General features: G+C 47.9%; 1 protein-coding gene across 1 annotated transcript in view; it reads right to left on the reverse strand.

Moving 5' to 3' along the window:
- LOC142858500 (lactase/phlorizin hydrolase-like) overlaps positions 1–26,751 on the reverse strand; it is a 40,855-nt gene that overhangs the window by 8,396 nt on the left and 5,708 nt on the right. The window contains exons 3-11 of the mRNA XM_075987809.1: positions 17,300–17,383; positions 16,768–16,870; positions 15,556–15,634; positions 12,750–13,470; positions 10,771–11,416; positions 6,872–8,428; positions 5,486–5,754; positions 2,728–3,018; positions 1,845–2,043 (exon numbers count right to left, since the gene is read on the reverse strand). Of these exons, the coding sequence (XP_075843924.1) occupies positions 1,845–2,043; positions 2,728–3,018; positions 5,486–5,754; positions 6,872–8,428; positions 10,771–11,416; positions 12,750–13,470; positions 15,556–15,634; positions 16,768–16,870; positions 17,300–17,383 (3,949 nt within the window). The remainder of the gene's footprint in view (positions 1–1,844; positions 2,044–2,727; positions 3,019–5,485; positions 5,755–6,871; positions 8,429–10,770; positions 11,417–12,749; positions 13,471–15,555; positions 15,635–16,767; positions 16,871–17,299; positions 17,384–26,751) is intronic.

Consider the following 26,751-nt stretch of genomic DNA (forward strand, 5'->3'; position numbering starts at 1 on the left):
CAGACAGTAGCCTCATAGTGCCTTTCCCAGGAGAACAGGCAGCAAAGAGTGCTTGTAAGAAGGGAATAGATTGTTTGTGGGCAGCAGCCAGCAGCACTCTGGCTGAGGGAAAGTACTTGATCTATGGTGGCTTATGTCCCCACCTCTGGTGGGACTTCTACTATGACGTATGCTCAGTTGACATCCTAGAGGTCTAGGGGACCACCGTGAGGTCAGGACTGGAGGACACACCACATCACGAGAACAAGTGCTCAAATCAAAGTGCCAACTAAGAGCCACAGAAGATGCATCTATCTGTGATTTGAGAAATACCTCCCAATCCATTTCAATTTAGTGTGTGTGTGTGTATGCAGGCCATGTGTGTGCAGGACCATGTGTGTACAGGAGCATGTGTGTGTGTACAGGAGCATGTGTGTGTGTGCAGGAGCATGTGTGTGCAGGAGCATGTGTGTGTGCAGGAACATGTGTGTGGCAGGAGCATATGTGTGTGTGCAGGAGCATGTGTGTGCAGGAGCATGTGTGTGCAGGAGTGTGTGTGTGCAGGAGCATGTGTGTGTGTGCAGGAGTGTGTGTGTGCAGGAGTGTGTGTGTGCAGGAGCACATTTATGCAGGAACACATTTATGCAGGAGTGTGTGTGTGCAGGAGCTGTGTGTGCAGGAGCTGTGTGTGCAGGAGCATGTGTGTGCAGGAACATGTGTGTGCAGGAGTGTGTGTGTGCAGGAGCATGTGTGTGTGTGCAGGAGCGTGTGTGTGCAGGAGCATGTGTGTGTGTGCAGGAGCATGTGTGTACAGGAGCATGTGTGTGCAGGAGCATGTGTGTACAGGAGCATGTGTGTGCAGGAGCATGTGTGTGCAGGAGCATGTGTGTGTGCAGGAGCGTGTGTGTACAGGAGCATATGTGTATGTGCAGGAGCATGTGTGTGTGCAGGAGCATGTGTGTGCCAGAGCATGTGTGTGCCAGAGCATGTGTGTGTGCAGTAGTGTGTGTGTGTGCAGGAGTGTGTGTGTGCAGGAGTGTGTGTGTGCAGGATGATGTGTGTTTGCAGGAGCATGTGTGTGTGCAGGAGCATGTGTGTGTGCAGGAGCATGTGTGTGTGTGCAGGAGCATGTGTGTGTGTGTGCAGGAGCGTGTGTGTGCAGGAGCATGTGTGTGTGCAGGAGCATGTGTGTGTGCAGTAGCATGTGTGTGCCAGAGCATGTGTGTGCCAGAGCATGTGTGTGTGCAGGAGCATGTGTGTGTGCAGGAGCATGTGTGTGTGCAGGAGCATGTGTGTGTGCAGGAGCATGTGTGTGCCAGAGCATGTGTGTGTGCAGGAGCATGTGTGTGCAGGAGCATGTGTGTGCAGGAGCATGTGTGTGCAGGAGCATGTGTGTGCAGGATGATGTGTGTGTGCAGGAGCATGTGTGTGCAGGAGCATGTGTGTGCAGGAGCATGTGCTGACTTGTGTGACTGTAGGTGGAGGCTAGAGGACAGCCTTAGATATAATTCACAGAGAGACCACCTACTTCTCTGTGACAGGTTCACTTGTGGACCTGAACTAGGGTAGACTGAGGGACATGGGAGCCCCAGAGGGTCACCTGGCTCGGCCTTCCCAGGGCTAGGGTTACAAATGTGTCATTGTACCTGGTTTTCCCGTTTGTATGTTTTGTGTTTAGCGTGAATTCTAGCAAGAACTCAGACCCGTAGACCTGCACAGTAAGCACTTTAGAGCTGAGCCCTCTCCCCAGGACTGTGGAGGTAGGGACTGCAACAGGACTTCTCATGACACCTGGATCCCAGGGCTTCACTGTCTTGTGAATGTCATTATCCAAACAGCTGGCAAGTTGGATCTAGGATATTTACCTGGAGCATACAACCCAGTGCTATAGCCATGAACAGCAATGACGTAGGGCTCATTCAGTGTCATCCAAAACTTCACCTTGTCCCCCAGCCTCTGGAAGAGCACATCTGCATACTCCTTAAACAGCTGCACAATTGTCTCATTCTCCCAGCCCCCAATGTCTTGCAGTGCCTGGGGCAGGTCCCAGTGATGTATGGTCACCTGTGGGGAAGCCAGAACAATGTTCTATCCACCATCTCTCAGGAAGCCAACAACATGAGACATGCAAGAAAACTACAAGGAAAGGTTCGGGGAGTTCTGAACTTTCTCCACTACAGGGAAGAAAACATTTCATTCTCTAACTCTGTACCATGTGAATCTATGGACAATTCAAAACCCAAGTTACAAAACCATTTAGGTGCTAAGATGATGGCTCACCAGGTGCCTGCCACCAAACCTAATGATGTAGGTTCAAACTCCAGGATACACATGGGGGAGGAGAGCGGTCACTCCTATAAAGATTTTCTCTGATACACACACACACACAAATTCTGGAGTTGGCAATAGAGTCCTGCTTAGCATGCAGCAAGCCCTGGGTTCCATCCGTACAGCACGGTGGTGCACACCTGTAAGTCTAGCACTATGAGGTGTGGGATACAGGACAGAAGTTCAAGAACATCTTCAGCTACATAAGGAGTAAGAGGTCTGCTGGGATAATGGAGATTTTTTCTCAAATGTAGATAAATAGATAAATATGTAGGACCATATTTGATAAATAAATAGATATGAGAAATAGGCAGCACACCTTAAAAATATATAGAGTAAATGAATAAAATAAAATCCCACCACTTGTTTGTATATTAAACGGAGTCCTCCTGACCCACTACCTCCAGGGACCACCCTCACCTGTGGTGTGATGCCAGCAGCCAGCAGTGCATCTATTAATCGAACATAGTAGTTGAGGCCTGCTTCATTGATGAACCTGGTGGTTCCGTCTGGGAGGACTCGAGGCCAGGAGATGGAGAACCGGTAGTGGGACACACCCAGGTTCTGAAGGGCCACCACGTCCTCATCAATCTTGTGGTAACTGTCGCAGGCCACATCTCCATTGTCGTCATTCTCAATCTTCAATGGTGTGTGGGAAAATGTGTCCCAAATACTGAGTCCTTTGCCATCAGCTCTCCAGGCGCCTTCAATCTTAGATGACAAGAGGTAGTCTAAGCCACTGACCAAATACATTCCCTTCTGCAGCTCCCTGGGGAGCCTTCTCTGCACACCCTGCACCCAGTTACTAAAGTTGCCCTGCACACATGGCGGCATCACTCTGCACTCTGCTCCCATGCTGGTTTCCCATATCACCATACAGTGTAGGTGCATGCGTGTGTGTGTGTGTGTGTGCGCGCGCGCATGCGCGCACATATACACCAATGCACATGAGAAACGGAGAATCTCACACAGCCTAGGCTGGCTTTGAACAACATGTAACAAAGTAACCAAGTACTCTACTTAGTTACATCCCTAGTTCCAAGAATGGGTATCGCATTTTAGTGTACAAATTAATTCTGGCAGTGGGGTCTAGCATATGGTGGGTACTCACCAAAGGTCCTGAGTGAAAGTTTAACATCTGCTACTACCTTAACTACAGGCAAGCCTACTGCAAGGATACTGGTATGGAGAAAGTATTTGTAGTCCAGATATACATGGCTGTTTCTATGCCTTCCTCCTCCTCCTCCTCTCTAACTCCCTTCCAATAAGACTTTGGAGAATGCCGTCTGTGGTGGTCCGTGGTTAGATAAGTACCACATCTGTAATTCACTTTCGAACATTTCAACAGATATGGTGGGACAGCAAATATGACGTCACAGCTGAGATGGTGTTGGCATTCTAGTGCTGGCTCAGAGAGAGGCAGAGTGGAGTCAGTAGGAGTACTGCCATAGGAACCATCTCTGTGGAGGTAGGAGGCCAGGACTAAAGGGACTAGCCTAGGCTGCCAGGAGCTAGATCTATATATTAGTTCAGAGAGTTATTCACTGAAGGAGATACAAATATGGAAAATGAAAGGGCTAGCATTTCCCTATAGATTTGAACTGGAAACATGGATATGAACTCACGGCTTTAAATATACAAACCGTAGAGCTGGGGGATATGGCTAAGTTAGATGACGCATTGATTGCCATGCATGAGGCGCTGGGCTCCATTCCCAGCACTGCAAATGCTGAGAGTATTTACGCATGCTAGGAAGCCTAATATTTGGATGATAGAGGCAGGAGGATCAGAAGTTCAATGTCATCCTTGGATACAGAGTGAGTTGGTTTACACAAGACTCTGTCTCCTGTATACTGAATTAAGAAATGCAAAGTGGGGAGGCTGAAGGGTAAAATGACAGAAATGTATGTGTGGGAACATCCACATGCTGTGCAGTTCCGACTACTGAGAGGACCTACAAGTTGTGACACTCCAGGGGCAGTCAGGACACCAGAGGACAATTGTTGGCTGCTGTGTAAAACAGCTGGGTCTCACCAGAGAAATGGCTGCTAAGAGCTGGGGAGGAGGAGGAACAGAGGCGCCCACTGTGCCCGAAGGGATAAGGAAGTCAGAGTGGGGTGAGACTCAACTGGTCGAGGCTTGTCTAGCATGCGTGGACCCCAGGCTATCCCATGCCAGCACTGAGAAACCAGGCCTGGCACCGCACACCTGTAACCCAGCATTAGAGGAAATGGAGGCAGAATGGTCAAGAATCCAAGAATATGGGCTGCTCAGTAAATTCAAGGCCAGCCTGAACTGTATCAGACCCTGACACGAAAAAATAGGAAAAAGGGGAGGAGTAAGAAAAGAAGGTGAAGAAAGGCCAAACACCAAGCCCTCTGAAGGGTCACTGTGCCTGCACCGAACACACCCCTTGCCCTCTCTCTTTCATCTTTTCTCTTCCTGAGGAAAGGGAATCACAGACCATATGTTCTCTGTTCACCTCCTTGTCGTGAACTCAGTAGCAGCCCCGGGTCAGAGCATCAGAAAATACCCCGATTGACTGCTGGGCCAGTTAGGTCATCTGCCTCCAGATGGAGCCTCCAGGGAGATTACGTGTTTGCATGTTCTTCCTGAACCTTCTGTCATGGCTCTACCTGATCCATGTGCTCCTGCAAATGTCCATCTCAGTCCTTGACAAAATCTACAGACACCTAGAAAACAAATGTCTGACCAATCTATAAAGAAGTTTCTAGACTGAATTAATTAAGGAAAGAAAAATCACCATTATTGGGCAATTACCGTTCAGTGGCTGGAGTCTACCGAATAAAACCGAGAAAGTGAGCTGAGCACCCAAATCCACGTCTCTCTACTTCCTGACTGAAGATGTCATGTGACCAGTAGCCTCACCTGGCTACTGTCAGGAATTTTCCTCAGCCTTAAACTGTGAACCTAAATTAACCCTTCCCTCCATAAGTGGCCTGTGTCAGGTACCTCACCACAGCTACTAGACAAGGAACAAGACAACCTTACCCACAGGAATCTCACTGACTTTGGGGTCTGAGGCACCTGGATCCTCGTGCACACACGGTCTGCGCAGGTTCACTAGCGGCTCTGGCTTGTGTGCCTCCAGTCCTGTGCACACGCTTGGCGCCCAGCAGCCAGTAGGAAAGTGAGCTCATGGCTCCACACTCCTCACCTGATAGGCAGCAGTAGACGTACTCCAGATGAAGCCCTTGGGGAACTCTCCATACAAAAACTCGTCCTCCTTGGCCAGGGGCATGCCATTGTTGGTAATGACCTCTGTGTAGTAGCTGGCCGAGGCTCTTGCTGTTCGAGGCCTGGTCACATTGTCAAAGTCAACATGATACAGTCCAAACTTGACCGAGTAGCCTGACAGCCACTCGAAGTTGTCCATCAGTGACCAGGCAATATACCCTCGAAGGTCCACACCATCCAGCCTGTAGGCTAGGAAATGCCAAAGAGAGCAGAAGAAAGCTTTAGCCAGTAGGCAGGGCTCTGGAGAAGCCAATCCTTTGCTGGTACTGGACTCCAGGCTATGTCCTATGCTAAACCACACAAGTGTGCAGTCACATGCTTCCTGAGAGAGGGACATGTGACCTCATCACTCATACTTTCTGCTTCTTGTTGTTTTGCTTTTGTCTTTGTGGGTTTTTTTTTCTTTTTTGAGACAGTGTTTATCTGTGTCACCCTGACTGTCCTGAACACACTATGCAGACTAGGCTGGCCTCGTACTCAGAGTTCAGCCTACCTCTTCATCCCTAGCCGCCTAATTAAATCCCGCAGCAGCACCCTGACTACCAATTTTCACTCTTACCCTTCCTGGCCTCAGTGACCTTATAGCAAGTGCTATTTGTTAAGGTAAAGGGATAAGCCTCAGCCCACGTAGCTAGTAAGCACACAAGTGTGATATCATTTGAAACATTGTGAGACAGGATCCCAGGTAGCACAGCTGGTCTTGCACTACCAAGATTAAACTTGGATTTTTTTCTGCTCCTCCTGCCACTAGTGTTCCAGTGTGGGATTGCAGGCTGCACCTTGTCCACTCTAGGGCTGGGAGTGGAGACTGGGGCTGTGTATTCTGGGCAAGCAGTTTACTAACCGAGCCTCATCCCCTGCTCTAGAAGTGGAAACTTTACCTTTTAATGTAAATCTCTCTGTGTGTATGAGTTAGCAAGTGTGTGTGTGGAACTAGTACACAACCTCAGACATCAAGTCTTGAACTTCACTGTCTTTTACAAAGCCTCTCATTTGATCTGGAGCTCAGCAAGTGGGCTAGGCTTGGCCGCCAGAGAGCCCCAAGAATGCACCTTTCTGCTTCCTTGGCACAGAGATTACAAATGAACCAAGTCTGATGATTCCCTGGAAATTGAACTCTGGTCCCTAGGCTTGCAATAAAAACACTTTATTAACTGAGCCCTGGCACAAACCCAAAAGAGAGATGTGCAGAGTGCCTGCCAAAGCATGGGACACATGACAGACAGAGGACAGGAAAACTGGACACAAGAGAGGCATAGGACAGGGAGAGTGGAGGTTTAGTGAGAGGAGCTGAAGCCTCATGTACCTTTCAGAGCCTCGTTGATATAAGTTTTGTGGTAGAATATCCTGTCTGTGTCATCCAGCGAGGGGTCGTACAGCCCATGTCCATTCTCCGTGATGTAAATGGGAACGTTGCCATACTCTTCCTTGATCCAGTTCAGCAGCCTCCGCATCCCCCAGGGCACAGCTGGGAGCATTGACGGGGAGGTCAGCGAAGAGTCCATATCGCTGACCGTCAGCTCGCGGTCATCATCATAGCTGGGTGGGTTCAGCCTTGGGGTGCTGTGCTGCACAAACACGGACGAGTAGGTGTTGAGGCAGAAGACATCAGCCGTGCCCCTGATGTACGCCTTCTCCTCCTCTGTGAAGCTGGGCAGGCGGGAGCCCGCCAGGTGCTGCAGTTCACTCCTGTTCCCCACATTCCATTTCATGACATCTGGATAGTCCCCGTTTCTAAAAATGGGGTGGGCAAACCAGCCCAGGGAAAACTGCAGCATCCGGTCGGCAGCTTCCACATCTCTTAGGACTTCTGGGTCTTTAGGTTCCACCCAGTGAGTGTTGAGGTTCAGTGAGATGACCCCCTTCTGCTCCTGCCTGTATTTCTCATCATAAGTATGGTAGACTCTAGCATGAGCCTTGATGAGTGTGTGGCTGACCCTGTAAGGTGCCCAGCCGGGGTCCTGCACATTTGGGGGAAACACCCCTGAACCATAGCCTAACTGTGACACATACAAGGGCTCATTAAAGGTCATCCAGAACTTGACTCTGTCACCAAAGGTCTTAAAACAGAAGTCAGCATAGCTGTTGAACAAATCAATCAAGGAAGAGTTCTCCCAACCTCCAATATCCTGGAGGGCCTGGGGCAGGTCCCAGTGAAACAGTGTCACCATGGGGAAGATGTTGCTCTGCAGCAAGCCGTCAATCAGCCTGTTGTAATAATCGACACCTTTCTCGTTGAGGGAACTGTTAGTTCCTGTTGGGAAAATCCGAGGCCAGGAGATAGAGAACCTATAGGCCTTGACCTTTAGGGCGCGAAGAATGTTCAGGTCTTCATTCAGTTTGTTATAGCTGTCACAAGCTATGTCTGCGGTGGCATTGTCTTTCACGGTGTTCCCTGGACTGTGGGTGAAGTTGTCCCAGATGCTGGGTCCTTTGCCATCAGCATCCCAACCTCCTTCGATTTGATAGGCCGAGGAGGACACGCCCCACAGGAAGTCATCTCTGAATGTGCCATGATAGAACAAGTCTCTCTCAAACTTGGGCTGGTTGGAGAACTTCTCCCACACGATTTTAGCCTGGGAGGGCACCTCAGATGGGGAGTTGTAGAAGGTTGTGGCTCTGGAGGAAAAGTCTGCTTTCATAGGCACTGGGGTTCTTCTCAGCTCCTTGGCAGGAAAACCATTCTTTTCAATGATGCCAGTGAAGAAGTGGGCAGATCTCCTGGCTGTTCTCGGCCTGCTGCTGTCACTAAAGTTGACATGGTACAGCCCGAACCTCTGGCTGTACCCTGGGGGTCCTTCGAAGCCATCAATGAGGGAACGAGCAATGTATGCACGGACATCCACCAAATCCTCCTTGACAGCTGTAAAGAGAAAACAAAGTCATTCCCTGCATGTATATCTGTGCTCCACATACGTGCAGGGCATGCAGAGGGCAAAAGAAAGCGTCAGGTTCTGTGGGACTTGAGTTTCAGAGGGGTGTGTGAAATGGATTTGCTGGAGGTCCCTGGCATCTTGCTGTGGAAAGTAGCCAGTCCCAGGCAGGGACTGCGCAGAAGACCAAGCAGCAGGAAGGTGGCTGGTCCCCAGCTGCAGAGAGTGGATACAGGGACTGTGCAAGCCCCCAGCAATGGGCAGCGGGAACAGCAGGTAATAGGCAGGGACTGTGCATGAGGCCATGCCAGCAGGTAGCTGGTCCCTGGACAGGCAGGGATGGCACCGGTGTCCATGTGGCAGTGGGGGGTGGGTAAGAGAGAGAAGGATAGGCACACCATAAAGAGTGGAGTTGGACATTTATTTAGGGGTTATGAAAGGGAAGGGAAAGGGCAGAAAGGAGGAGAGGGAAAGAGAGTGGCAGAGAGGGGGGGAGAGGAGAGATGGAAGCTGCCTCTCTGAGAGAGAGCCAGAGAAGAGAGAGGAGAGAGAGATAGAAGCGAGGGAAGTGGAGAAGAGGGAGAGAGTTGCCTCACCAAGAGGAAGATGGAAGAGAGAGAGAGAGAGAGAGCTCAGGCCAAAAGCTGAAGATCACCAGCCTCAGTGGATGGGAGGGGGAGTGGGCTTGGTTTGTCTCTTAAAGAGACAGAACAATCATTACACTGTGCGCTGCCATGTTGTTACTGGGACTTGAACTCATATTCTCCAGAAAAGCAGCCTGTAGAGAGATGTTTTTACTCTTTTGGCTTTGGGGGCCACTAGCAAAACCCCTATGTAAATCACACATGAGACTTATACTTAGTTATGAATGCCCAGCCTTGGCTTGTTTGTAGCCAGCTTCTTATAAATTATCCCAACTACATTTTCCCTCTGGGCTTTTTCCTGTGCTTATTTCCGTATGTCTTCCTTTCCTCTGTGGCTGGCTGTGCTGCTGGGTCGCTGGAGCCTTGTGCCCTCCTCTCTTTGTTCTATTGCTTCTTGCTCTCATTCTTCCTCATTTCCCCTTCTATTTATTCTCTCTGCCTGTCAGCCCTGCCTATCCTTGCTCCTGCTACCCAATTGGCCATTCAGCTCTTCATAGGACAATCAGGTACTTTAGACAGGCAAAGAATCACAGCTTCACAGAGTTAGACAAATGCAGCATACACAAAAGTCTTATGCCTTAAAATAGCATATCCCGACGCAGCCAGAGCTCTTAACCACTGAGCCATTTCTCCAGGTGCCACCCCCCACAACAACCCTAGCCTGACTGCATACACATTACAATAATAATAACAAGGTGGCCCAGGCTGACTTCAAACTCTGAATAGCAGAGGTTCAATGTGAACTCCTGATCCCACGTCCTCCACCTCCTGAGCACTGGTGTCACAGGGACACACTCCCTAGTTGACATGGTGCTGGGGATGGAACCCACGACTGTCAGATGCTAGGAAAGAATCTACCAAGCTGCATCCCGGGCCTATTTAATTGTTTTTAAGACAAGCTCTCACTAAGTATTCCAGGATGACTTTGAACTCTCAATCCTCCTGCCTCTGATTCCAGCTGCTGGGGATAAAGGAATGCACCACCACGCCTAGCGACACGTGTCACTAATAGGAAAGATCACACGAAGATGGAGGCATAGACTGGCGTGAAGCCAACCTCGCCACTCTCCAAACATAGACTGTGGCTGGAGAATATAAGGAAGACTGGGCTAGGCTATGAACCCAGTCTCCTCTGATGGCCGAGTCTCTGCAGAGAGCATCCCCGACCCTGATCACTGGCTTCGGTGAGTGACAGCCATCATGAACTGATCTAGGTTAGTGACTGATGTGCGGAAAACCACGAGCCATCCTTTCCCACTTAGATAAGAAGATGCTTTGGGTCCGACTGAGCATGTATGCACGGCTCACCTGCAGAACAGGGAGGTGCAATGCAGACTGGATAGCAGCTGAGGGAGATGGCGCTCAAAGGGGTTGGTGCCCTAAGGGCAGTCAGTGGACTAGGGTCCTGTCCGAAGTGTCAGTCCATGCTGTATCCCACTGTGGACTGAGTCTCCTCAGAAAAGATGACATTGCTCAACTCCACCTTTACTGTCGTACACAGTTCCAGGCTCCTCGTGCTCTCAATTAACACTGATTACTAAGAGAGTGAGAACACCGGACTGGAGAGGCTGAAATGGCTTAGGAAATAAAGGCTCTTGTTGAACAAGCCTGAAGGCCTGAGTTCAACCTCTGGTCTGTCCCATTACACAACTGTGAAGACTTGGGGATCAGCAGGTTAACCTTCTTACCCTTGAGCACCTCGTTGATGTACAGGTTGAAGTAGTTCACTCTCACCGAGTCGTCAAGGAGATCCTCTCCTTCCCCCACCGGCATGCCATTCCCAGCCAAGAAGATTGGAACTCTTCCTTTCGTGTATTCCATGGAAGCAAACCGAAGCAGCCTCCTTATGCCCCAGGGCACCACCCGGATCCAGGGAGATGCAGTCTGTGGCCACGTGGGGTCTATGTGCTGGGAGAAGCCTCCGATGTTATCATAGGTGGGGACGCAGGTAAGCTGCGCAGCGGTGCTGACCAACCGGGATGTGTAGTGAGACAGACCAAGGAAGTCCGCAGAGCCCTTCAGGAGCTGCTGCTCCGCTGCAGTGAACTCTGGGAGTTGGGCCAGAGGACCCCCACACTGCTGGTTTACCTGCTGGATCTGGGCCCGGAGGGTGGTGGGGTAGTTCCCATCCACAAAGATGGGGTGAGCGAACCAGCCCAGCATGAAGTGCAGGAAGCGCTCAGCAGCAGCAAGGTCCTGGGGACTCTCCCCATCCAGGGGCTCTGCCCAGTCGGAATTGAGCACGATGCCCACGCGTCCCTGCTGCTCTTGGCGATGGTGAAGGTCATAGTGGTGCCAAGTTCTGGCGTGCGCCTTGAGGATCAAGTGGGCCACCTCGGGAGGAACGAAGGAGGAAAATAATGTCAACAGTGGCACCAGCAAGTGAGAAGTGTCAACAAGTTCCTGCTGAAGTCAGCAGAACCAGCAATGTGTCTGGGACGTGGCAGGATTGGTAGACAGCCTCATATTCACAAAACCCGGGTCTCCACTTCCTGCACTAATGAACCTGGCATGGTGGTGCAAGTCTGCACTGACAGAGCTAGGGACGTGGAGCAGGAGGCTTGCGGGTTCATCCTTGCCTGCATAGCAAGTTCAAGGCCACGTATTTTCTGCTATGGAGGACTGCAGCTTAGAACTGTGAGGCAAAGGTACCCTTCTTTCCCCAAGTGATTTTGTGTGATGTTCTTTGTATTTCAAGAATGGGTTTCTCTGTGTAGCCCTGGCTGTCCTATAAACCATGGTGGCCTTGAACTCAGAGATCTGCCTGCCTCTGCCTCCTGATTACTGGGATTAAAGTTGCATGCCACCACCACCCAGTCTGTAAGTGCTTTTGACAGGTGTATTGTCCTAGAGGTGAGAAAAGGAACTGCTACAGATGTGAGGAGAAATGAAGACTTTCTCAGCCTGTATACAATATATATAAAATATCACAGGAGACACTATAAACACTGAGGAACTTCTCAACAATAACAAAAGCTTACCAAAGCCAGCTGTGATGGCTCAGTGTGTACTTTAGAGGCTGAGGCAGGAGGATTTCTGTGTGCTGAAGACTGAAAACTGTGTGTTTCACGTTAGCTTGAGCTACAAACTGAGACCCATCTCAATAAACCAATGGAAATAAATAAACAAGATTGTAACGGCTCTGACTAAGGCTGAGTAATATGTACACAAGTACGTTCCTGAAATACAGAGCCCTGGGTCTACCCCATGAAACTGGGCATGGGCGGCACATGTCTGTCATCGCAGCACCAAGGAGGTGGGGACCGAACCCAGGCCACGTGTGTGCTAGGAAAGAGCTCTACAGCTGAGGACAATCCTCCCAGCCCGGAACTTGTCTTTGGAGTCCAGGAGTGTTGACCAGGCCTGAGGGTTTGGCTCAATTGGCAGACTGCTCTCCTATTATAGAAGAGGCCCTAGTTCTAATTCTCATCCCTGTTTAAAACTCAGGCATGGTGAAAGATGCCTGTGACCCCAGCTCTTAGGAAAACAAGCAAGAGGTCAGGAGTTCAAGGTCATCATCAGTTATATAAGGAGTTCAGTAGCAGCCTAGGTGTAGGAGACAACATCACCTGCTTATCCTTCTCTCTCTGTTTTTCTCTCCAGGGCTGAGAGACCACAGCCTGCTGTGTCTTCTAATTGACAGGAGTTGAGGGATGGGAGGAAGTACCTTAAAAGAAGCCACTCCCGGGTCAGAGATGCCTGGTGGGTGCTGCCCAGTGCCGTAGCCTGCATAGCTTATCACCCATGGCTCGTGGAAGGTCACCCACAGCTTCACACGGTCCCCAAAAGTGGAGAAGCAGAAGGCTGCATAGTCCAGGAAGGCATCCACCACACTCTCGTTCTGCCAGCCGCCTTGATCCTGCAGGGCCTGGGGCAGGTCCCAGTGGAACAGCGTAGCCATGGGCTCGATGTGGGAGTCCAGCAGGCTGTCTATCAGTCTGTTGTAGTAGGCGACACCTTGCAGGTTGGGGCTGCTCTTCTGCCCAGTGGGGAACAGCCGGGACCAGGAGATGGAGAATTTGTATACCCCAGCCCTGAGGCCTCGGAGCAGGGCCACATCGGAGGCTGGTTTGTGGTAACTGTCACTGGCCACCTTTGCTGTCGCTTGGCCCTTGGCAGCGTTCAGGTCACTGTAGCGGTCCCAGATGCTCGGCCCTCTGCTGCCTTCTGCCCAGGCTCCTTCCACACTAAAGGCTCCTGTAGACACGCCCCAGAAGAATCCTTCTGGTAACACATCTTGCAGGAAGGCATCCCTTTCTGCCCTAGACTGGTTAGCAAAGGCTGCCCAGACTCTCTGGTAGGCTGAGACGGGAGAAGAGGGCACAGCTGCTGTCTCCTGCTGCTGCTCAGTCTGAAAGGCCAGGCTGTCGGTTAGAGAACAAGATGGGCTGTGGGGCAGAGCGACATCAAGGGACACAATTAATGATTGAGTTACAAACGCCCCACAGGGTGAGGCATGGAGGCTCATGCCCTTATCTCAGCACTCAGGAGGCAGATGCGGAGAGATGTCTGTTAATGTGAGGCCAGCCTGGTGTGCAGAATGAGTTTCAGCACAGCCAGGGCTACAAGTTAAACCTTACGAAGAAAAGAGAAAGAAGAGGAGATGAAAGAGAAATAGTAGACAAAGGAAGGAAGGACGAAAGGAAAAAAGCAAAGAAAAGAAAGGAAGGAAAAGAAAGAAAGTAAAGAAGGAACAGAATGAGGATGAGGGCCAGTAGGAGGAGGTTTAGAAGGAGGAGGGTCAGGAGGAACAGAGCCAAGAGGGGACCATCTCTGTCTCAGTGCTGGGGTGACATGTATTCATTCATCACCATTCTTGGCTCTTTTTGCTTTTCTCAGCTCAGGCCTCCATGTTTACAGAGAAAGCACTTGACAGACTGAATCTCCAGCCCAATTTGATCTCAGAACTTTTTAAAATAAGGATCCCTTGGAGCAGGCTCTGCTTCCTGTTGGTGCTGTGCTTCAGAGAAGGTGTTCACATCTCACACTGAAGAACTGGGCTCAGGAACTTCATGAAGCTTTAGTGGGCTGCTGAGATCTGCACCTACTCTCTCTTTTTTCTTCGCTTCAATAAAATTACTATATTTATTCACCTTTAACTATCATTATTTATTGCTGTGGTTTTTATATATGGAGAACTTCATGGGGTCTGTTCTCTTACTCTGCACTTACATGGGACCTGGGGATCAAACTCGGGTCACCTGGCTTGCGTGGTGAGCTGCTCAGTTTTTGTCAACCTGACACCAAGCTGGGGTCATCTGAGAAGAGAAAACCTTGACTGATAAAATGTTTATGTCTGACTGGACTGTACACAGGTCTGTGGGCATCTTCCTGATGTAATGATGGGTGCGAGAGGGCCAAGCCAACTGTAGGTAGAACGACTCCTGGGTAGATGGTCCCGAGTTGTACAAGAAAGCAGACTGGGAGCTGGAGAGATAAGACAGCTCAGAGGTTGAGAGCACTGGTTGTGTTATCAGAGGTTGTGAGTTCAAATCCTAGCATCCACATGTTGACTCAGCAATGTCTATAACTGTAGTTCCAACAATGCAGTGCCTCCTCTGATGTGCATACATGCAGACAAAACACACAACTTCATAAAGTAAGGAATCGTGAAAAATAGAAAGAGGGCTGAGCAAGCCATGGAAAGCCAACAAGCAAGCAGCATTCATTCCCCATAGCCTTAGCTTCAACTCTGCCTCGAGTTCCTGCCCTGACGCCCATCTTGGAGGACTGTACGCTGTAAGAAGAAATGAGCTCTACCCTCCCCAGTTCGCTGTGGTCACTGTTTTATCAGAGCAACAGAAAGTCAACTAGGACACAGGCAAGGGCCTTTCCCTCGGAGGCACCAGAATCATTCATTCATTCATTCATTCATTCAGAGACTCTGTGTGTGGGGTGTGCACACGGCATGTGCGGAGACTTGGGCACAGGTGCCTTTACCCATGAACCATGGAGCCCCATAACCTGCTTTCTCTGCCACATATGTGCACACTTCCCCAGTATCCTCACCTCAGCTCTGCTAAATATTCAGACCTAGGAGAAAATGACAGTGAGGACGCCGGACTGTGTGGGCCCAGGCACATCTCCACGAGCTACTGCTTCTCCAGCCTCCCTGTGAGCCTCCACCTCTCATCTCCTAAATGACTGTGACCTGTTTGATGTCCCAGGAGCAAAGTCAGGACTGGTGAGAATGCTCAGCAGTTAAGACCAATCACTGCTGTTGCAGAAGGCCTGGGTTTAGCTCCCAGCATTCACATGGGAATTCTAGTTCCAAGGGATCTGTCCTTCTGGCGTTCTGACCTCTGTGGGCTCACTCAGGCAGGTGGTGCACTACATACTCAGGATCCTGCATGCGTGCACACACACATCAAACAAAACCAAACACAAGGACAATGGTCCCCAGTGATTGCCCATGTACACAATATAACCCAGAGTAACCGTTCCTTCTTGTTAACGGCACAAGCCAGCATTACCTCTCCTCAGAACTGGATGAACAGCTCAGGAATGCACTGATGTCGAACCCAACAGTCTGTACTTGGTCTTTGTTTATGGCTGTAAAAGAAGCAGTTTGTTAACTGTGTGTGGAGCTGGAGCAGAAACATGCAATCTGTAGTTTAACCTCATTTTAAGACCACTCTAACCCAAGGACGATGCTAAGACTTTCTGAAGATAACATAGCTGCATCTGGTCTGCTTAGAACTAGAATGTTGGTCCTCATATTTCAGGGTGAATATCAGTGACCCAAAAACTTCAGAAGATAGCTGGACCCACCCTTGAGTCTTGGTCCTAGGAACATGTTCATACCTCTTTCGGGCTTTTTATTTTATTTATGGATTTATTTTGAGATAGGATTTCACGATGTAGCTCTTAGAGCTGTATGGCTTTGAACTCAGAGATTTGCCTACCTCTGCCTCCTGAGTACTAGGATTAAAAGTGTCTGCCACTGCCACCTTCTTGTGAAAGTTTTGAAAAAGAAGGGTAGGGAGTTAATAAGTAAGGTGCCTTCTGGGTAAACATGAGGAATTAGCTCAACCCCCAGAACCACACAAAAGCCTGGCATGGGATGAGAGAGATGACTCTGGATAAGGAGCAAACTGTTCTTCTAGAAGACCCGAGTTCAGATCCCAGCACCCAGTGTAGGCAGCTCACAATTACTTGTGAGTAACTCCATTTCCAAAGGATCCAACAGCCTCTTCTGTTCTCCTCATGAAACTGTATCAATATATACACACACTCATACAAACATACACACACACACACATACACACAGACATGCACACATGCATGCACCAAATAGACTTCCCTTGAGTCCAAGGCCTGGCAGGACTACACAGTTGACCTCTAGACCACAAGGTCCTACACCAGAGATTTTCAGCATCTTAGATGCCCCAGGAACTGCTCAGAACAGGGGAACACAAGGCTGTTTCCATGCTGACAGTTCACACCTGAGTCAGGAACATTTCATATTGGGCACCCTTGACATCTATACAGGACCACTCTGTGTACCCGGACAGGAGGAGCTCTCTGCTAGGGGAGTTATGGGACTTTAGCCTCACCTGGTAGGCTCTTAGTTCAGCCATTTACCTAGGCCCCTCCCTCATGAGAACCCCCGATGTCAGTATTGCTCCCCAACATGCCAGTGTAACAAATGCCACTCGACACCTGCCACATGTCGGTCTACTCACCTTCAAGCAGGCTGAAGAGCAGTGAGGAGGGGCTCTTCCCTGTGGATGGGCAATCCTGAACTTTTAGGGTATAGATGAAAACCTTCATTTTGGGCTCAATGTTCTAGAAAAGATGAAGACCAACAAGTATGCCTTTAGTAATGGGAACAGGGGAGACGCTACATGCTCATCTTCTGGAAACAACCTCGAGTCACCCCACCTACTGAGGGCAGAGACTTGGACTCTGGAGAGCGACAGTCAGTGACCATCGGCCACCAGCCCTTCCTAAATGAAGTGATAACCATAGCAGCTCATTTTACATGGAGTACTTCATAGGCCAGCAAGAAGATTAGGGTTGAGACCAAGGTTTCTGCTTGTATAGGAGCCTGCACTTCCCAAAATGTTTAACCAAGAGGCCGCATCACCATGATCATGAGTGTTCGTGATCATGTTATTGATTGCCTTATGTAAGGCTCAGTCCACGCCTTAGGCAAATGTCACATTTCTGATAAGCTGTCCACTCGCCATCACGAGGGAAAAGCCCTCACATTACCTGCAGGTCACTCAGCTTCTGTGGTAGAGTCGCCACACTTTGGCATGTGGAAGTCAAATCAAGAGAGAGGAAGTCAACCGAGTCCTAGAAACAGGGAGAAGAAGCATTAGAACATGGCCTCCTCAGAAGTGTGCTGGTTCTCCCCATGACTACCCCATCTTGGGATTCCCAGGAGAAAGCTGAGGATGAGTGTGCATGTGAGTACAGCAGGAGCGGGAGTGTGGTGAACTGGCAAGTGTGAAAATGTGTGTGCTGTGTGTGCAGTGCCAGCAAATGGAGGAGCACCAAGGGAGGGAATCAGTGTCTGGAGCTTCCCCCAGAGATCCCCCTCCCCTGACCTTTGTGATATCTGGGAACCCTCTTGGGGCTGGGGTTTGGTTTTAATTTCAGGCCACAGCTTGAAGCCCCCCCCCCCCCCCAGTCAAGCCTGGCTTGAGCAGTTCTACTAGCAGAAAAACAAGCTACACAGCCCTGATCACCAGCACTCTCTAACCCATAGTCTAGCTAGGGACTCCAGCTCACTGAGCCTGTAGCTCAGTAGGAAGAACGCTTGCTGAGCGCGTGCAAGGCCCTGTGTCTGTCACCAGCACCACATCAACAGGGCATGGTGGTGCCCGTCTCTACTCCAGTATACTCATCTTTGGCTACCTTGTGAGATCAAGGCCAGCTTGTGCAACATGAGATCTTGTATTGAAGAAGAGGAGGAGGAAGAGAATAGTGACAGGGCCTAGCAGCTATAGGTGTCTGCCCTCGACTCTGATGACCTGAGTTTACCCCATCACACATGAGGATAGAACTGAGACTCCCCAAATTTCCCTGTGTCCTCCAAATAAGTGCCCTATGATGTGCACGCCCACATACAGACACACACCACACACACACACACACATACAACAAATAGCACATGTACACCACATACACAACACACAAAATAAAAATGTAATCAATTTTTAAAAAATCAAGGACAGTCGTGGTGGCACACACTTTTAATGCCAGGTGGATCTATGAGTTTGATGGAGCCTGGTCTACAGCGTTCCAGAACGATCTCCAAGGCTGTACAAAGAGGCCCTGCCTCGAAAAAAAGAAGACAAATCAAAAATAAAAACAAAACAAAACAAAGCAGAAAGCAAAGAGAAGGGAAGGCCAGGCGGCTTAATCCCAGCTCTTAGGAGACAGAAGCAGGCAGATATGTGAGCTTGAGGGCACCTTGGTCTGCACGGCAAGTTTCTTATAACCAGGGCTACACAGAGAAACCCAGTCTTGGAAAAGAAAAAATGAAAGGAAGGAAGGGGCTGGAGAATGGACTCATTCTGTGACTTCTTCCCATGCTTTCTGACACCCAGTACCCCCGAGGATCCACGAGCACGTCTCATTGATTTTGTTGTTGGTGTTTTCTTAGCATCCTTTGGCTGACCTAGAATTAATTTGAGGACTAGGTTGGCCTTGAACTCCTAGATCTGCCTTCTAAGTAGTGAGACTAAACCATGTTCAGCCGAGAGTATGTCTTTAACCTGAATGCTGGGAGATGGAGACAGGTGTGTCCTGGGGTTCACTGACCGGTGAGTCCAGTCAAATCAGTGAGCTCCCATTTCAGAGAGACTGAGACCCTGTCTCCAAAAAAGGGGAGGGGTAAAGTGACAGAAGAAGACACCCAGTGTCGGCCTCAGGCCTTCACAAGCACCTGGACACTCACAGATGAGCAGGTCAGTGCACCTGCACACACATGTAATGCATTAGTCAGTGCACACATGCACACACAGAGAAAAATAATCATAACGGAAAAGACAAGATTCTATCTGGTCTGTGGTTTACATATGCTTGAAGAACTTTAAATCAGGATCAAGGCATAAGAATACAACAGTGTGGCTTGGGCGCTGGGTCCTAACCCAAAGCGTAGGGCAAAGGGGAGCTCGGGGGCTTCTTTGTCCCCATAGCCCGCCTGCAGCAAGCAGGGTGGGCCCTTTGTCTGCGAGCAAACCAAGCAGCACGGAGTTGCGATCAGGGCACCTAGTGAGACATCATTGTGGTGAGTGAGTGCTGCGGCACCCGGGAACAGCCCGCCTATACTTCCTGATCAACCTACAGGGCTACACTGCCCGGTACCTCCTCTCTCTTCCTATCCCATCCAGCTTACATCCAGATCCCCCTACCCCCTGTCTCCTTCCATCCCTGCCTTCTTGGGACAGAGCGCCTCCCTGCTCAGCCTGCCTGGGCGCTGGGACTGAACCCGAAGGTGAGTGCAAAGGGGAAGGTGGTAGCTCCTTTGTCTCCATAACCTGCCTGCAGCAAGCAGGGTGGGCCCTTTATTTGCGAGCTAACCAAGCAGCAAGGAGATCCGATCTGGACTCCAGGAGAAACATCACGGGGGAGTGACATCACTGGGAAGGTACATCAGTTGGCAAGAAGACCTGATCCTGTAAAAGAAGATCCATAGGAGAATATTGGGAGGAAGAGATGGGGAGACGCCAATGCAAGAATTCACCCAACAATCTGAAAAACAACACGAAACCACCAGAAGCCAGCGACCTCACAACAGGAGGACATGAACACCTTAATCAAGAAGAAGGAGAAAAAACTGACTTCATGACAGGGATTGACACCCTTAAACAGCATATAAAAAACGCCCTTATAGAAATGGATGAGAAGTATAACAGAAAGTTCGAGGAATTGAGTAAATCAGTGAATGATACCCTAGGAAAGCAAGGAAAAACAATCAAGCAGATAATGGAAACAGTTCATGATTTGAAAAATGAAATGGAGGCAAAGAAGAAAACACAAACAGAGGGCCGGCTGGACATGGAAAATCTAGGTAAACGAATAGAGACTACAGAAACAAGCATAACCAGCAGAATACAAGAGATAGAAGAAAGAATCTCAGAGTCTGAGGATAACATAGAGAAAATAAACGCACTGATCAAAGAAAACAGCAAGTCCAACAAACTCTCATCACAAAACATTCAGGAAATATGGGACACAATAAAAAGACCAAACCTAAGAATAATTGGAGTAGAAGAAGGAGAAGAAGTGCAGCTCAATGGTCCAGAAAATATACTTAACAAAATTATAGAAGAAAACTTTCCCAACCTGAAGAAGGATGTACCTATGAAGGTGCAAGAGGCATACAGAACCCCAAATAGGCTGGATCAAAAAAAAAATCCCCTCGCCATATAATAATCAAAACACAAAATATACAGAATAGAGAAAGAATATTAAGAGCCGCAAAGGAAAAAGGCCAACTTACTTATAAAGGTAAACCTATCAGACTTACACCTGACTTCTCTATGGAAACCATGAAAGCCAGAAGGTCCTGGATAGATGTACTGCAAAAACTAAGAGACCATGGATGCAAGCCCAGACTACTATATCCAGCCAAGCTTTCGTTCACCATAAATGGAGAAAACAAAATTTTCCAGGATAAAAACAAATTTAAGCAATACGTAGCCATAAATCCAGCCTTACAGAAAATAATAGAAGGAAAATCACTAACCAAGGAGTCCAACAAAGACCTCAATAACTCAGACATCTAGAGACCATTCACCAGCGCAACTCAAAGAAGGGAAACAAACAAACCCTACTACTAAAAAAGTGACCGGAGTTAACAACCACTGGTCATTAATATCACTTAATGTCAATGGGCTCAACTCACCTATAAAAAGGCACAGGCTAAGAGACTAGATACGAAAACAGGATCCAACATTCTGCTGTCTACAAGAAACACACCTCAACCACAAAGACAGGCACCTACTCAGAGTAAAGGGCTGGGAAAAGGCTTATCAAGCAAATAGACCTAATAAACAAGCAGGTGTGGCCATACTAATTTCTAACAAAGTTGACTTCAAACTTAAATCAATCAGAAGAGATGGAGAGGGACATTTTATACTCATAACAGGAAAAATTAATCAGGAAGAAGTCTCAATCCTGAATATCTATGCCCCTAATATAAAAGCACCCATGTATGTAAAAGAAACATTGCTAAAATTCAAGGCAGCCATCAAACCGCACACACTAATAGTAGGAGACTTCAACACTCCTCTCTCACCAATGGACAGGTCAATCAGACAGAAACCTAACAGAGAAATTAGAGAATTGATAGAGGTAATGAAGCAAATGGACTTAACAGACATCTATAGAATATTCCACCCAAAGAGGAAAGAATATACCTTTTTCTCTGCAGCTCATGGAACCTTCTTGAAAATTGACCACATACTCGGTAACAAAGCTAACTTACACAGCTACAAAAAAATATTACTAACCACCTGTGTCTTATCAGACCACCATGGATTAAAGTTAGAATTCAACAACAATGCTACCCCCAGAAAGCCTACAAACTCATGGAAACTGAACAGTCAACTACTGAACCACACTTGGATTAAGGAAGAAATCAAGAAAGAAATTAAAGTCTTCCTTGAATTTAATGAAAATAAGGAAACAACATACTCGAACTAATGGGACACTATGAAAGCAGTCCTAAGAGGAAAGTTCATAGCACTAAGTGCCCACTTAAAGAAAACAGAGAAAGCACATATTGGAGACTTAACAGCCCACCTGAAAGCTCTAGAAAAAAAAGAAGCAGACTCACCTAGGAGGAGTAGAAGACTGGAAATAATCAAACTGAGGGCTGAAATCAACAAAATAGAAACACAGAAAACAATCCAAAGAATCAATGAATCAAGAAGCTGGTTCCTGGAGAAAATCAACAAGATTGACAAACCCCTATCCAAACTAGTCAAACGGCAGAGAGAAAATTTGCAAATTAATAAGATCAGAAATGAAAAGGGGGACATAACCACAAACACAGAGGAAATTCAGAGAGTCATTAGATCTTACTACAAAAGCTTGTATGCCACTAAACTGGAAAATGTAAAAGAAATGGACGCTTTTTTAGATAAATACGATTTACCAAAATTAAATCAGGACCAGGTGAACAATCTAAACAGACCTGTCAGTCGCGAAGAACTAGAAGCTGTTATCAAAAAACCTCCCTACCAAAAAAAGCCCAGGGCCAGATGGTTTCAATGCGGAATTCTACCAGAACTTCCAAGAAGACCTAATACCTATACTCCTCAATGTATTCCACAATATAGAAACAGAAGGGTCATTACCAAATTCCTTTTATGAAGCTACAGTTACTCTGATACCAAAACCACACAAAGACTCAACCAGGAAAGAGAATTACAGGCCGATATCACTCATGAATATCGACGCAAAAATCCTCAACAAAATACTGGCAAACCGAATCCAAGAACACATTAGAAAAATTATCTATTATGATCAAGTAGGCTTCATTCCTGAGATGCAGAGCTGGTTCAACATACGAAGATCTATCAATGTAATCCACCATATAAATAAACTGAAAGAAAAAAACCATATAATCATTTCATTAGATGCTGAAAAAGCATTTGACAAAATTCAACATCCATTTATGTTAAAAGTCTTGGAGAGATTAGGGATACAAGGGTCATACCTAAATATAATAAAAGCTATATACAGCAAGCCGACAGCTAACATCAAATTAAACGGAGAGAAACTCAAAGCCATCCCGCTTAACTCAGGAACACGACAAGGCTGCCCACTTTCGCCATACCTCTTCAATATAGTGCTGGAAGTTCTAGCAATAGCAATAAGACAGCATAATGGGATCAAGGGGATTCGAATTGGAAGGGAAGAAGTTAAACTTTCGTTATTCGCAGATGATATGATAGTGTACATAAGCGACCCCCAAAATTCCACCAAAGAACTTTTACAGCTGATAAACAGCTTTAGTAATGTGGCAGGATACAAGATCAACTCCAAAAAATCAGTCGCCCTCCTATACTCAAAGGATAGGGAAGCAGAGAGGGAAATCAGAGAAGCTTCTCCATTCACGATAGCCACAAACAGCATAAAATATCTTGGGGTAAATCTAACCAAGGAAGTGAAAGATCTATTTGACAAGAACTTTAAGGCATTGAAGAAAGAAATTGAAGAGGATACCAAAAATTGGATGGACATCCCTTGCTCTTGGATTGGGAGGATCAACATAGTAAAAATGGCAATTCTACCAAAGGCAATTTATAGATTCAATGCAATCCCCATCAAGATCCCATCAAAATTCTTCACAGATCTGGAGAGGACAATAATCAACTTTATATGGAAAAACAAAAAACCCAGGATAGCCAAAACAATCCTATACAATAAAGGATCTTCTGGAGGCTTACCATCCCTGACTTCAAACTCTATTACAGAGCTACAGTAATGAAAACAGGGTGGTACTGGCATAAAAACAGAGAAGTCGACCAATGGATTCGTATAGAAGACCCGGACTTTATCCCACAAACCTATGAACACCTCATTTTCGATAAAGGAGCTAAAAGTATACATTGGAAGAAAGAAAGCATCTTCAACAAATGGTGCTGGCACAACTGGATGTCAACCTGTAGAAGAATGAAAATAGACCCATATCTATCACCGTGCACAAAACTCAAGTCCAAATGGATTAAAGACCTCAATATCAGCCCGAAAACACTGAATCTGATAGAAGAGAAAGTGGGAAATACCCTACAACAGATGGGCACAGGCGATCGCTTCTTAGGTATAACCCCAGAAGCACAGACATTAAGGGCAACATTGAATAAATGGGACCTACTAAAACTGAGAAGCTTCTGTAAAGCAAAGGACACTGTCACTAAGGCAACCTACTGACTGGGAGAAGATCTTCACCAACCCCGCAACAGACAAAGGTCTGATCTCCAAAATATATAGAGAACTCAAGAAACTAGACTTTAAAATGCTAATTAACCCAATTAAAAAATGGGGCGCTGAACTGAACAGAGAATTCTCAACAGAAGTAGTTCAAATGGCCAAAAGACACTTAAGGTCATGCTCAACCTCCTTAGCGATCAGGGAAATGCAAATCAAAACAACTTTGAGATATCATCTTACACCTGTAAGATTGGCTAAAGTCAAAAACACCAAGGATAGCCTTTGCTGGAGAGGCTGTGGAGGAAGGGGTACCCTCATCCATTGCTGGTGGGAATGCAATCTTGTGCAACCACTGTGGAAGTCAGTGTTTCGGTTTCTCAGGAAATTCGGGATCAACCTACCCCTGGACCCAGCAATACCACTCTTGGGAATTTACCCAAGAGATGCTCTATCACATGTCAAAAGCATTTGTTCAACTATGTTCATAGCAGTATTATTTGTAATAGCCAGAACCTGGAAACAACCTAGATGCCCTTCAATGGAAGAAAGGATGAAGAAAGTATGGAATATATACACACTAGAGTACTACGCTGCGGTAAAAAACAATGACTTCTCGAATTTTGCATGCAAATGGATGGAAATAGAAAACACTATCCTGAGTGAGGTATCCCAGACCCAAAAAGATGAACATGGGATGTACTCACTCATAATTGGTTTCTAGCCATAAATAGGGTTCACGGAGTCTACAATAGGCGAATCTAAAGAAGCTAAGTAAGAAGGTGAACCCAAGGAAAAACATATAGTTATCCTCTTGGATAAGGGAAGTAGACAAAATTGCCGGGGAGAAAAGTGGGATCTTGGGGGTGGGGTGGGATGGGGGTTAGGGGAGATGGGGAGAGAAAAGGTAGTAGGGAAGGAGGGGGGACTTGGGGAAACAGGAGGATTGGGATAAAGGAAGGTTGGATAGGGGAGCACGGAACCACAATTCTTAGTTAAGGGACCCACTTTAGGGTGGGCAGGAGACTTGACCCTAGAGGGGCTCCCAGGTGCCCAAGCTGAGGTCCCCAGTTAGTTCCCTGGGCAGCTGAGGATAGGGAACCTGAAATGACCCTACCCTAGAGCAATACTGACGAATATATTGCATATCATCCTAGAACTTGCATCTGGCGATGGATGGAGATAGAGACAGAGACCCACACTGGAGCACTGGACTGAGTTCCCAAGGTCCCAATGAGGAGCAGAAGGAGGGAGAACATGAGCAAAGATGTCGGGACCACGAGGAGTGCACCCACCCACTGAGACAGTGGAGCTGATCTACTGGGAGCTCACCAAGGCCAGCTGGACTGCTACCAAAAAAAGCATGGGATAAAACTGGACTCTCGGAACATGGCGAACAATGAGGGCTGATGAGACGCCAAGGACAATGGCACGCGGTTTTGATCCTACGCAATGTGCTGGCTTGGTGGGAGCCTAGCCAGTCTGGATGTTCACCTTCCTAGATATGGATGGAGGGGGGAGGACCTAGGACTTACCACAGGGCAGGGAACCCTGACAGCTCTTTGGACTGGATTGGGAGGGGGAGAGGAGTGGGGGGAAGGGGAGAGGGGTGGGAGGAGGGGGAGAAGAGTGGGAGGAGGGGGTGAAGAGTGGGAGGAGGGGGAGGGAAATGGGAGGCTGGTGGGAGGAGGTGGAAATTTGTTTTTTTTTCTTTTCTTTATTCTCCTTTTATCAATAAAAAAATTTAAAAAAAATAAAATTTTCTATGAATCAAGAAAAAAAAGAATACAACAGTGTAATTCACATACACTTGCACAGGCACACACACAATCACACACACACACGCACACACCTGCCTCCACAATCCTGACTGGCCACTCTATTTTTCTCTTGACCAGAATCTCACAAGCTGATAACTGCCCTTCCCTCCCACAGCTCAGCTGTTTCACAGGTCAGGCACCAACTGGGAGCCACGTATCCCGGTCCAGTGCCCTAGCGCCCAACCCTCACTGGCTCTCCAGTGCCTTCCTATCAAGTGATCCCCAGTGTCTACCAGATTCCACATATGCCAGCTCAGGAAATTGAAAACCATATACAATAAGGTTCTAGATAAACAAATCTCTTGCTGACTGGATGCCATCTAAATTAATTTACTGCGTAATAATTGCTATCAAGAGACCAAAGGGCTGATCATAAAAATCTTTGTCCACCAACAGCCTTTGAGCTGGTATCTCGCCCCCTGCATGAAGCACACAGATCAGGGGTAAACACAGGACAGTGTCTGGATTCTTTCTGAGAAGTGCAAACCCTGGGGCCTTCAATGGGCCTGAGCAGTGTGTGCCTCTCTCTGGCTCTGGACTCCTGCTTTGCCCGGTGTCTATCTAATGCTGGCGCTGGCTTCCTACCCTTACATCATCCCTGCCTTCCCTGTTTCCCTCCTGTCCTGTCTCTCGATATTTCTAGCAAATTCTCCCTACTGTTATCACCCACACAACAGTGTCCTCCAAGGCCAGGGTGATGGGACATGCCTTTAATCCCAGCACTCAGGAGGCAGAGGAAGGTTGATCTGAGTTCTGAGTCGGGGTGACCTGGACTACAGACAGAAGGTACACAGAGAAACCTGTCTCAAAAAAAAAGGTGTCCCCCAATAGGAGGCCCTTATCTGGGCTCCCCTCTCTCCTGAGGCTCTCTTTCCCCACTGGCAACTATTAGCTTAGACCAGCAGAGACCCTGGGCTGGGGATGTGGTCCAGGAGGGATGTTTGCCTAGCACGC

The sequence above is a fragment of the Microtus pennsylvanicus genome, chromosome 10, assembly GCF_037038515.1.
Source record: "Microtus pennsylvanicus isolate mMicPen1 chromosome 10, mMicPen1.hap1, whole genome shotgun sequence".
Lineage (NCBI taxonomy): Eukaryota > Metazoa > Chordata > Mammalia > Rodentia > Cricetidae > Microtus > Microtus pennsylvanicus.